Raw genomic sequence first — 13,464 nt, forward strand, 5'->3', positions numbered from 1 at the left:
GCGGAGGTAAGGAGAGGAGAGTGCCATCGGGATCAGTATTCGAGATTGCCTAGCTAACGCCCCATCAGGATCTGGATCCCACCTCACCGCTCAACCTATCGCTTCCTCCCCACGCCCCTACCCCTCTCACTTCCTTGGCAAACCCAGGCCTTCTATCTCAACCGTTGGCCCGGCTGTTTCCTCCAACATGCTCTATCCCTCCTACCACTCATCCTTCAAAATCCCATTCATCCATCGTTCATAAATCACATAATCCCTGAAGCCATCCTGAACTGCCCGTGAATTACTTGGCTCCCAGTTGGGAACCAATAAACCCTTTGGCTGCCTTAATGACGGCAATTATCGTACCTGTATTGAAATGTGTCCCACCTAGGCAGAGGTATTTAGGACAGTGACTTACTGCTCCTTGCATTCCCAAAGTCTAGAACTTAGTAGGCGTCAAGGATTTGCCAAATGAAGGAATGTCTCAGCTAATTCTTAAAAGCAGTTGCTCCATCCCCTCAGTCAATAGCACAGGAGGAAGTAACTGACCCTAGTAACAATTTCTGGTTAGCCCAGATTTGCTTCTGAAGCCAAGCTCAGCGTGCTTGATTAATGTCTTTTCAAGAATAGGAGTGAAGAAAGCATTCCTGTATTCAAATTCAAGCAATTGGAAAGGGAAGCAGGAGGGGAGAGAGAAAATAAACCACTGACACCAGAGCTTTAATTGTCAAACTTTTATTAAGGAAACTTCCCCATAATAAGTGAAGAGGTAGTTCACAGTATGTCTAACATACAACAGATTTAGAACAGCTATTCACCAGCTGAAATAAAATGTTCTGGGTTGTTTGTTTAGGATAATATCTTAGAAGTAGTGACACTGGTCACCCTCCATTTATAGACCTTCTAATAAGGAAACTAAAACAAATTAAAACCACATCTGATTTACCTCAGAGCCACTTCAGTTTGGAGTTTGCCTTTAAAATTAAATAATAAATAAATAACTGTGACACAGTAATTTTTTAAAAACCAAACTATGGTGAAGAGAGCCCTCTCTCATTTTTAGTTATCCTGGGGATCCATAAAATACAAATGCTGAATGTCTAAGGTTTTAAAAAATTTTCCTCCTCTACAAGAATACGACTAGTTTTGAAAGTCATCTTCCCCTGTAAAACATAATTGATATCAGTAACTTGACCACTTTGCAATACAATCTAAGAAACATGTATAAACAAAGAAAGAGAAAAGTCAAGTACCACCAAAATTAAGAAAATGTCTCACAGAAACAGAACACCTCTCCAGCCAAGAAATGGGAGACACTGTAAACCATGTCAGTAGTTTGCAGTTGAAAAAGGTGAGAACTAGAAGATTCAGTGATACAAAACCATCAAGATGCTAATTTAAAGTGATCAAAGAAAGCAAGGCAGTTTTCTTTATTCTTCCTAGGATAAAACCAAATTGACACCTTATCTCACTAAGACTACATGAGACTGTAAGCTCTGTGAGGGCAGGGACCATAGCAATCTTACCTTCATATCCTCAGTATCTAGCATAGTGCCTGGCAATAGTAGGTGTTCAATAAATGTCTCTTGAATGTCTGAATGAATCCAGGAATAGTCTCCAACCAAAGAGACCAATCTTATTTGAACCCATGCCTTTTAGTCTTCAAACCAGTAACAAAAACAGGACATGAATGTAAGCAGAGGAAGCACTCCAACTTGAAATTTCCCTGTGATAAAATGATGTTCAGAGAAAATAGCGAAACATTGGTTAACATGTTAGTGTCTCACTGTTGCATAGAATTGGTACTCTTTGGCTGGATCATATAAAAACCAGAATGCTAGGCAGCATCATTGGACCATATAATGAGTGACATTAGGCATAGATACCTGTTAGTCTTATCACTCAATTTTATTCTCATTTAAAATCTTTTAACAAAAGGTAGAAATTATACTTCAAATCAGATTCACATATAAATGCATCAAATTATAACAACTTTAAGAACTCCCTCTGACTACTCAAGTTAAAACTAATTTTTGGTTTATCTGTACATGGACTCTCATAGCTCAGAAACAAAAACAGAAAATCCTGATGGAAACTAAATAAACACTGTTTCAAGACAAAATCAGTTTCACATTTGGATCCTTCTCACATTATTCTTACTTGTCCTTGCCCTTCCTAATCAACATCTAGCAAATCAGTCACTTGCTTAGGAAAAATGTAATATTCATCCTAACCAAAAAATAATTAACTTACAAAAATAAATCCTTCTGTGATGTTTTGTTTGCAAAATCCAGGATGTCTCAGAAAGCAAACAGTGATTCACAGAGGGGAAGCACAAACTAGGAACTTTTTATTAAGGTATTCTTGATCATGTACTAAATCTTTTCAAGCCAAGGGACAATGAGAAGTGAGGAGACTGTAGCTCATATTTAGTTACTTATCTACTTTGGCTAACCTTGGCCAGGCCACCTCTTTGGGCTTTGGATATCCCAACTTAAAAAAAGAGAGGTGGACTAAATGATCTCTTAAGATTCTCTATGGGCTCAAACACTCCTATTACCTAAATCTAACTCATGGGTCAGAAGCTAATAAGACTCAAAATTTTATTTCTGAACTATAACATGTGCTTTAGGAAAAACAGTTGTTTTGTTTTTCCATAATGGAAAATCAACTTTGTATTAGTGATCTATCAGAGGTGACAAGGTGGGACTATGTACCTTTATAGGAATATCTAAATGCAAAAACCTGATTGCTCCTGTGACCCACTTTTTTCATCCATTTTAGAAGTTAAGGTACACAAGGAAATGAGAATTCAGAGACTATTACAATACACTGGACAAAACTCTGAAGGCCAAACTCACCTTACTGATGGCTAACTTCTAAAACAAAGCCTAGAGAATGACTCCAGATAGCCCCTTTTTAGAGAGACCATTATGCGTTAGCACACTTTAAATGTGCCTGGAGCAATCCTGACTTCAAAAGCATCACCAAGTAAGTTAGAGATTAATTATAAACATTTGGCTTCTTTTTGGGGAAGACCTCCCAAATAAGTACTGTTGTACAACTGTACTACTGTCCTTTGTTGATTATGCTCCCCATGCCGATTCCTAACTATCTGTCTGCAGGTGTTGCTAAAAATATTGTACTCTGGTCTATGTGACCTTCAATGATGTGAAGTTGGGCCATATACTGTTGAAAAGAGTACAGAATAATCTAAAATACTATAGCCAGCTCCAAGACAAGTACAAATTGTAGGAAGCAGATTCATTCATTTATCAGACATAGATGAATTATCAGTAGGCAAGGCAACTACAAATTCTATCACATATTCAGGCCAACAGCAGTATCTCCTTATATCTCAGCTTATTTTCTGCCAATGAAAAATATTATTCGCTTCTCTTAGCATAGCATCTATTAGTGGATTGGAGGTGATATTATTAACTTGTTGGTACCTTCAGAATGTGCCCAGTGAAAAGTCTAAAACAGTGTCAGTCTAAGACATAAGTCAATGTTAGGTAGACAGGTGGAATACTCCTTGGGAAAGGAAAACAGACATCACAGGATAAATAATTCAAAACAGAACATGGGAAAGGGCAAAAGGAAGGCAAGACCACTCCAAGTGGCAAGTTGCCTGGTCTATTAGTGCTTTGACTCACCCCTATGACTTCCAAAGCACAGAGGCTTTGGAGAAGTCAAATTCGCAAAATCACTCCTAAAAAGACTCAGACTATTGCCATGTTTACAGTCAGTTCTAGTTAGGAGCATAAAGGCCCTACTCAATTCACACAAGTACTATCATTCCTTAAGTTCAGGACAGCTTGGGCCAGTTTACCTGCATCCAGGACCTGTGTCGCATCAGGCTGTGGCTGACACCCTTTAGAGTCTGTGACTGTTGTACATGCAAAAGAATCAAAGTCCACTGTGAGGTCTTGCACATTTCTTTCATTGGCATTGTCAAAGCTGTTTTTGCCATGCAGCTGTTTAAGATGTTTCCTCAAAACTGGCTTATGTGCAAAAACCATGTCACAATAGTTACATTTATGGGGCTTATCTCCACTGTGAAGGTTAAGATGATCCTGTAAGGAACACTTCTGAGAAAAGGTTTTCCCACAGATTTTACACTGGAAAGGTTTAATGCCGGCATGCACACGCATGTGTCGATGAAGGTTGCCTTTCTGGGTAAAAGTCTTGCCGCAGAGTAGACACATAAAGAGTTTGTGCATTTTTAAATGGTTGGCGTAGTTCTCCAGGTGACGAAACACCCTGGTACACTTTGGGCATTGGTGATGCCACTGTAGGCCTTTGTCTACACCTCGAATATTAGGCCCAAAGACATCTTTTGAGGCCATGATGATGTTATCACTGCCTGTGTAAGACAGGGCATAATTGTGGAGGTGGTTTTGTTCTATTTCACTTACTCTGTTTTCCACAGTTGAATTTATCAGGGAGTGCTGGGGCTCTGATGAATGTAAAGCAGTGGGTTCAGAAGAAATAAACTGGTTCTGATCTTTTTTACTTCTAACCTCTGATACATCCCCAATAGATTCTACCTTAACAATCTGAATATCACTGTCCTCCATATCCATACTGTCTTCAGATGGATGGATACAAGGTGAGTCCTGCTTTGGGGAGCCTCTGGCATCTCCCTGATGTTCTTTTGACTGGGGAGAAGCACTCTGCGGTTCACATCCCTCTTTACTATCCATTGGTTGTTTTGGCTTTATAAACTTCCACAAGGCCTGTGTGCACCGTTCTACAATGTGGCTCATCTGAAGAAAGCTCGCAGCCGTCAAGTAATTTACCAGTTCCATCTCAGGGAATTCCAGCACACCACTGTAACAGGATAAGAGCAATTGTCTCCCCACTTCGGAACTCTGTAATATGGAGATTTTCACCTCTCTGGAATCGTTCAGTAAAAATTGGTCTCTTAAGAAGGGGGAACCTGCAGCAAACACAATTTTATGCCCCTGTACCTCAATATCATCTATGAGAACTGTAACATCACAAAATTTATTCTCTTCTCTTAATTTGTTCATTTTTTGTAACATTGAATCTCCATAATTTTCAAACTTGAAGTGAAGGAGATCTGATCTTTCAGACATTTTGGCAGACCTAAAGAACAGAAATGTTAAAAAGGATGAATTTAAGAAAATACAAACAATTAAGAAAACCTGGATTTTCCTTCCAAAACCAAATTTGTATTGTCATACCTGTTTATATGTATCTGAATAAAATTTTCCTTGAAAGAGGAAGCTAGTATAACTGCTTTCAAAGGCTGTTAAAAATTACTCCTTACCAACATCAAGTGTCAACTGCACCTAAGGAGTGGACTTGTATCCGTGTAAACAGCTTGGTATTCATTCAGCTTTTTAAGATGCTTAATACAAGAACAGTGCTTGAGTTATTCCAAGGGCATTTTTTTTGCTTCTCAAATGATAATTCTATCAGGTTTCAAGAACTACCTAAAACATCCCAACAAGTAATAATGAAATAACTACTTTATTTTGCATGATACTGTGAACCTGCTTCTTCGAAGACAAAACACTCTTTTCCTTCACTTTGTATTTTACTGCAGTGACATTGCTTGCCCCATTCTTGGGTAAACCCTCTTCTGTTTAAACTGATGTGAATTTACTCATACAAGTATTTCTGCAATAAAATGAAAGTCACATGCCTAAAGGGACAACTTTTAGACAGTGTCAAAGGCACAGGTCTTTATCCTGTGCATTTTGGACAAACCTAAACTCTTTCTTAAGAAACATTTCTTGATATATGAAGTAAATATTTGACATAGAAAAACCAGATGAGTCACTTGGTGGGAATCTGAGTAGGAGTAAGGTGGATCTAGTTAATCCTTACTAGATTCTATTCTTTCTTCCTTATCCCTATTTATCCATCATTACTCATCAACCGGACTACTAGAACTGATTCATAAATATTCCTTGGTTCCAGCTTCTATTACCTCTAATCCAACTTCTACACCATCACACGTCATCTTTCAAAAACACAGATCTGATTATATCCAACTCCTGCCTAAAATCCTTCTGTGACTTCCCATTGTCTCCTGGATGAAGACTAACCTCTTGAATATAAACTGATCAAGTAAATTTAAGAATAATTAAGGTAAACACTGGCATAAACCATTCAACCACAGAGAAGGTGTCTTTGCCGAAACTCTGTGTATTTGTCCCTTTATGAAGCAATTCCTTTGGAGACAGTCCCCATGTTCTGATTCCATACTCTTCAAACGATTTTCTGATAACTTGGCTTCCCATGTGTCACTCTAAAGGGAAGGATAAGTTAGCCATGTCAACATGATATTGTCAACACATTTATTATTTTTACAATGACAATCCACCAGTCTATATAGCAGTCTTCTGTGAGATCAGTAGGTATATCAGGTCTACCCCTGAGAAGCAGCTCTACAATCTCAGTGCATCAATAAATTCACCTTGAACTTTATGTATCCATCAACTCCGTAGTTGAGAATCACGAGACAACCAGCTGTTCCTAGCAACATCTGGCCCCGAAGCCCAATCTTTATAATTTTATCTTCTAGAACACTGAATTACAAAGGCTCATAGAACACCAGCTCGTAAAGGCAGAATCTAGGTCTCAATCATATTGCTCAGTGCCTGGTTCATGACAGCACTCTACTGACTCCAAACCTTAGCAGTTATTTCTTTAGTCCATAACACTATTCCTAGCCAATTCTGACTACTTTATTTCCTCTGAGGGCCCTTCCCTAACCCCTTAGATTAGAAAAGTTGTCTCTACTGGACCTATAACTAAGTACTTCTAACATAACACTCAGGATACCAATACTTGTTCCTTCCCCTCCAAACTGCAAGCTACATGGCATTAGAGAGAAGACTCTCCACCCTATTCAATGGAGCTAATGCTGGGAACCTGCATCTTCTAGGGCAAAACACTCTTTCCTTTGGCTTCAAATTCTACTTAATGCAGCCACATTACTGGCCAAACCCTCTTCTGTTCAAACTGGTGTGCATTCCCATCACCTGATATTGTACTAAACACACGGCAGGTGCTCAGTTTGCATTTGTTGAACTATGCGATTCATTTGACAGTAGTAAGAAGCAAGAACTGCTGTTAGGAAGACCAATGCAGTGTCTGCATAAGCATTGCAGGTCTGAGGCCATGAGAGCCTAGAAAGGAATGAAAATGGGAATAAGGAGCAAGGAAAAATAACAAAAAGATATTTCAAAAAACTTGGTAACTGGAGATAGAAAATGAAAAAAAGTGACGTGTAAAGGTTTTAAACTTAGGATTTCAGCCGAATTAAAATGTCATTGAAAGAGAGGTGAGATTTAGGAGGGGGAACTGGTATGGCACAGGTATATTAAAATATATTTATACATAAATTATAAGCTTTCCCTTTGTATGGCACTCTGAGTGTACAGATAATGAATAATCACAATGAAGATGAGAGGAGGGATGTAGAGAAGCAAATTCAGCATCATAGAAAAGGTGGTGAATATCAAATGAAAAGGAAAAATCTAGGAGACACAGGGACTATATCAGTAAACAAAGTGGCACAACTGTATTATCTATCTCTGGTCAGTTTTAGCAACTACAGTAGCTTAATATATTTGATCTGGAAACAGTGACTGTCCCAATTTATAACTAGAAATTATATAAATGACTGCTGTTCAAGTGGCCAAACAAAAGGGGCATTCTTTCTTAGAGGTTTAGCTTGTCCTAAATTTACTGACAGGTCAGTATTTTCCTACTCACACTGAAAAATGAGCATTAATTGCTTCCATCTATAATATGACAGTACTTGAAATGCTTTAGACAACTGTCCTCAGGGATTGTTCCTTGAAGTTCCAAAGACGGGAGTTGGAGTACAATTTCATTTACTTCCTATTCAGCAGTCTCAAGAAACTTACCAACAGAAGCAGTCAAACAGGTATCTCAGGAAAGTGCTTGATTTGTCTGCTGTAGTCCAAGAATATGAGGAAAAATTATTCTGTTTAAGAAGTTTTCCTTAATGTCTCAGCTCACTGTACTGTCTCCCTTTGATAAACTCTTATTTCCAGGCCACACAGTTTGTCCTTTAATTGTTTCTTGTCACTAGTCTCTCTTTCCAACAGACTGTTAGTTATTTGAGGGCAAGGACCAACTGTTATTTTTTACACAGCTCATTCAACAAAAACCATAATTAACTCTTAATGTTCCCTATGAAATTATTATTGAGCTATTGTAGAGATGCTCTACATTATCATGATACCCTCTTTTGAGTGCCCTGGGGAAAATGTCTTTCTAGGGTTTGTTTCCAAAAAATAGTTTTAACAACATAAAACCAAATTTTAAACAAAATTTCTAAAATGTCAAAATAAAAAGGAACACTTGTTTCATATGAACTGGTTTAATTTTGTTTAAAAATAAGAAAAATGATAGCTAATCTTTACTGAATCCTTGCTGAGTACCAGGTATAGTGCTAAGTGCTTTACCCAAGTTGACCCATTTAATCCTCAAAATCTCTATGAGGTAGGTATTATTATCATCTCCACTTTGCCTATGAGGAAACCCAAGCTTGGTGAACATAAATAACTTGCTCAATTTAAGAGAGGTGGAAAGTATTAAATGTTAGAGGTAGAACTGGTGCCCAAGCTGCATGATGCCAAAATTCATGTATGAAACAACTAGGCTAGCTGAAGTTTTATCTTATGGCTGTTAACTGTGTGACTGTTCAGATCTCCCTGCTCATATCCATTCAGCTGTACACTTATGATTGATATGCTTTTGTGTATTTAGTTATGCTTCAATAAAAGTTTTATGTTTAAGAACAAAAAGTACAACTTAAGGCCAAATTTGTGTCAAGTCTAGAGAACTTTAATAGTAAAGCATTTATGTATTATCCTCGTCTTACCTTCCTTTCTCAGTTATTTTAACTTTATATTATTTTTCTGTCTTTTGTGTATTTATCTTTTTTTTTAACATCTTTACTGGAGTATAATTGCTTTACAATGGTGTGTTAGTTTCTTCTTTATAACAAAGTGAATCAGCTATACACATACTGTGTATTTATCTTTGTAGAATGAAACTTAATGCCATTAACAAACAAAACTTAATAAAATTATGACTATTTTAATAGTCTAGTAACTTAAAGAAAGTAAAGATCTGATCAGGTAGAATAGAGACTTGGTCCCCACATTCTGTTGATTCTTTCCACAGAATGATTTCCAAATTCTCTCTCTATATTCTTACTACCATTGGCATGGTTCAGGTCGTTATCATCTGTTGTCTAGGTTACTGTGATTAAGTCTAAATACTGCTGAGTTTCTCTCAGCAAGTTTTAAATGACCCATTTCTCAAACATCAATGAAATAGGAATAGTCTCACTTAAGATCATTCTCTCTTTATTTATATTTACACAATTCTTCTATAATCATTTCCATAACAAATGTTCCAGCTGATATGAAAATTTCCCTTTGTTCAAACAGGAGTAACCAGAAAGGATCAGTGAATATTCTACGTTCAACAACGTTCACTGCCGTGCGATGGGCAGTGCAAAAATATCCATGTTTCTTATCTAAAATGCCTCTAATAATACTGATAAGGAAAACTTTTCTATTCTGTATAATAAACTCCAAAGCTGTATGTCAGTCTGTTTCCTCATCTACCTCATAAAAGTGCCTTTATCTTTCAACTTAGCACTCACAGCTACTTGGAAATCTTTCTTCGTCTTTCATTAACACCATATGCCATTTTTCAAAGAGGTTGTAATAAACTACAGCTTTTCTCTCTATAAAACTCAATCATTTTCTTCTTTTGGGTAACTTTCATGACACTGCATTCTCCAAGGTCTCACTCTTTTGTTTTACTGTAAGATTACAGAAATATACCCTTCTTGGAAAAATTTTTTAATATAGGTAAAGTATAAGTCCCCTCTCTCAGCCTCCTTCCACTCAGTTCTCAGTTGGTTCTAAGTTTCTTCCTTAATGACTCTCCCTCCCCTCCATTTTTAAAACAACACTTCTATATAACAACACTTCTAGCCACAGAAGATAAAAAATAAAATTAGGTGTCTTACTTATAAACTACATATATATTGTTTTGCCACTTTCTTTTTTCATTTATTGCTTTTGAGGGTTATTTATATTGAATAAATAGACCTAGTTCATTCTTCTTAAACTGTTGTACAGAAGTGGGCAAGTGACTTAACTACTGGCCTCAGTTTTCCACCATTCTTTTGCTGATCTGTTCCTCAAGGGTTCACTAAATTGTGTAAAGGTAAGTATATTCTTCAAAGCTTAGTCCTTGACTTTTTGCTGTTTTCTTAATGCTTATTTCCTCAGAAAGCCTGTCTTGGTTTCTCAATGTTTTATTACCTTCTCTATTTAAAAAATTCCTAACTCTCCATCCTCATGGCTAATCTTAACCAAATTTAACCTCAATTCAAGCTAATCAAAAATACCTGCCCTAGGCTACTACTCTATCACTTGAAATGCATGATATCTAAACTCTTACACTGGCTAAAACTCAATAAGTCAAAAACAAAAGCTTATGGAGAATGGCTCTGAGAACAGTAGGCGTGGAAGCAAGAAAACCTGTTAGTATGCTATTACTTTAACAGATCAAGATAGAAATAATGAGGGCCTGAATAATACGGAAACTGAGTGGAAATAATATGGACGGAGAGAGGAAACAGATTCTAGAGATATTTCAAACAAAGAACTGATGGACTTGATGACCAAGGTGGGAAACAAGAGATGAAAGGTCAAGATGACTCCAAGATATTTGGTTTGAGAAACTGGGTATCTTTGACAGAGTGTCATTCAATAAGCTAGGGAATATTGGAGGGATGACCATGGGTCAGGTGTTAAAATGTTTAACCAGAGGAGCCTGCATGACATTAAGGAGAAGATCCATTAGCTAGCTGGATACAGCTCTGAAGCTGAAGAGGAGACCTGATTATAGATAATAAGTAATAGATGAAAGCATGACGTAAACTGACCTGTGAATGAAACTGACCTAAAATGGCACAGACTGGAAGAGAATCTAAGACAGAAGAAAAGAAATAAAAAACAAATACATAACACAAACATAAATCCATTACTTACCTTCTTCTCAATCTGGATCTCCTTCCAAGCCTCTCCATTTTTTTATTAATTGAGTCTATCTTTGCTTAAATTTTTCCCATTCTTTTGACTCCCATATTCAATCACTGCTTAGTGCAGTGGGTAAAACCATATTTCCTAGAATCAAAACCTTGCTCCACCACTTACTAGCTGTGTGACCGTGGGCAAGTTAATTAACCACTTCTGTTTTTCAGTTTTCCCACCTGTCAAAGAATATTACTTCATAGGGTTGTTATGGGAAATTAAATTAATTTTAAAGTAAATTCATTTTTTAAATTAAGTTAATTTTTAAAAGAACTTAGAATAGTGCCTGGAATTGTGCTCTATAAAAGCAAATGCTAGGTAAGTAAGTAAATAAAGCCTGTCAATTTTCTTTGTGAAATCCTTCATATGTGGCCCTTTTTTCATTCTCATTTGACACCAAACCACTTGAGGTCTGCATTATTTCATATATTATCACCTCATCACTCTATTAAAATCGCTTTGTAAAAGGTCACTCATGATCTCTTGATAAAGAAATGCCATCTTTTTTTCCCCTCATTCTCCAAATGCTCTGTATCAACTGTCCCAGTGGACCCTTCTCAGTATTCTCTTCTCTTGACTTCTGAGTCTTCTTGGTTGCTGGAACCCTTATATTTATCATCTACTTCTTATATTTTATCATCTACTTCTGTTTCTGCTACTACACCAACTACTGTTAGTTCTAATTTTTCTTTCTGCTTTGTAAATGCAACCATTCCCCCCCAAATATTCCCTTCTTTCTCAATAACCCCTTCCTGATGCCAGCTATTCCCATGGCTTCCACCTCTACGCTCTATGATGATTCAAACCTTTCCTCTAGCCACAGCATTTAGATTGAGCTGCAGATTTGCATTTCCAACTCTATACTGGACAGCTCCATGTGGCTATCTCACTAGGCCTTCAAGTCAACATATCCAAAAAATGAATTTGTCATCTACACTAGGCTTATGGTTTTATTGCTGATAATGGCATTAACATTCTTCAAATACCACAGGCCTAAAACCTAAGACTCAGCTTTGATACTTCTTTCACCCTCAACATCCAATTTATTATGGAGTCTTTACAGCATTCACTACAGCATTACCTGCCTTCTTTCCAATAATACTGTCATAACTCCATTTCAGGATTTCATTACTTCTCACTAGACTGATCCCACTACTCCTTCAAAAGAATCTCCAATGAGGGCATGTAGACTTTAGCTAAAGAGTCCAGAATCAGTTTATAGAAATTCCTATCCTATAGGCTGACCTCCAGAACCAGATGGTTTTCTACAGTGCAAATCCGACTATACCAGTCTCCTGCTCAAAATTCTTCAAAAAGTACCCACCTCCTTTAGGATTAAACCTTCACTATCTGGACCTCGGTCTACTTTCCCAGCCTCATATCTCAGCCTTTGCACGAGAGCCCCGCGCCCCCCTCCTCCTCTTCCCACACAAGTTATGCTCAGTCATTCCTTCACAGCATTGCAACTGTTCCTCCTGTAGGAAAAGCCCTTCTCCACCTTATCCTCTCCAACAAATAAAATTGAGAAGTCACTTTCTTTCTTCAGCCTCCCCAGCAACTGCCCCTTGAACAGTTCATACATATATGACTGATTCATACATCGCAGGAGCACTCATTTGTTTTTATCTGGCTCCCAAACTTGACCCTGAAACTTGGAACAGTATCTTACGAATTCCCAGTGCCTGACATAGCGCCAGAAATATAAAGGTGCTGTTGCCAGTGGCAAAAGGGTAACCTAGCTTAGTACTCATAATGATTCTCGCGGGCTGGCCCTGAGGCCTTGCCATGGCCCAGATCTGGCACTTCCTACAAGATGCCAGAGTCGGGCGTTCAAGCAAACTGCTGAGCCCTCGGCTGGGGTCCCAGGAGGAGGTCCCTGGGGGCATCCTTAGGCTCCCCACTCCAGACACTGGGAAGGGAAAGGGGCGGGGCACAGCATGGGCCAGGCCTAGGGCTCCATAAGTCCCCCCGGGCCTAGGCCAGCCCCTCGGCCCCCATCCCAGGGCAGGTCCCGGCCAATCCAGGGCCCCAAGGGGGCTCCATTTTGAGAGACCTCGTACCCCTACCCGGCGCTCCGGCCGCCTCCGCACTTACAGACCCCGGGGAAGGCCACCGTCAGGATCCGGCACCGCCAGGAGCTCCGGCCCCTCGGGGCTCCGGGAAGGGGGAGGGGCAGGGAACCCGAGCCAAAGGGGGACCCAACGGAACCGGAAGGGCAGCCCTCGCCGGACAAAGACAACTTCCAGGTCCTATGGTCCTCTCCGCCAATCGGAAGGCTGGGAGGGCGGCAGGCTCGGAGAGGGACCTTCGGCACCGTGGGCGGGGTGCAAAACGCGTGCCCCAGACTCCTGCG

At 38.9% G+C, this 13,464-nt stretch overlaps 1 protein-coding gene across 4 annotated transcripts; it reads right to left on the reverse strand.

Moving 5' to 3' along the window:
• Positions 1-737: 737 nt before the first annotated feature.
• ZBTB26 (zinc finger and BTB domain containing 26) lies at positions 738-13,319 on the reverse strand. 4 transcript variants are annotated; one of them, XM_059925563.1, is made up of 2 exons: positions 13,206-13,319; positions 738-5,094 (listed from the first exon to the last, which is right to left on the reverse strand). In XM_059925563.1, the coding sequence occupies exon 2, from the start codon at positions 5,082-5,084 to the stop codon at positions 3,759-3,761; it is 1,326 nt and encodes a 441-aa protein (XP_059781546.1). In that variant the 5' UTR covers positions 5,085-5,094; positions 13,206-13,319; the 3' UTR covers positions 738-3,758. The 4 variants fall into 4 exon arrangements, with proteins under 4 accessions (XP_059781546.1, XP_059781545.1, XP_059781544.1 ...); XM_059925562.1 differs by having other exon boundaries at positions 13,178-13,319; XM_059925561.1 differs by having other exon boundaries at positions 13,210-13,270.
• Between the last annotated feature and the right edge of the window lie 145 nt (positions 13,320-13,464).

Source organism: Balaenoptera ricei, chromosome 6 (assembly GCF_028023285.1).
Source record: "Balaenoptera ricei isolate mBalRic1 chromosome 6, mBalRic1.hap2, whole genome shotgun sequence".
NCBI classification, from domain to species: Eukaryota; Metazoa; Chordata; class Mammalia; order Artiodactyla; family Balaenopteridae; genus Balaenoptera; species Balaenoptera ricei.

Coding starts and splice junctions, on each gene's coding strand:
- ZBTB26 (XM_059925560.1), bottom strand. CDS start 11,107: ATGGAGAGGCTTGGAAGGAGATCCAGATTGAGAAGAAG. Junction 5,095..11,069: donor AGATCCAGATTGAGAAGAAG/GTAAGTAATGGA, acceptor TCTGTTCTTTAG/GTCTGCCAAAATGTCTGAAA.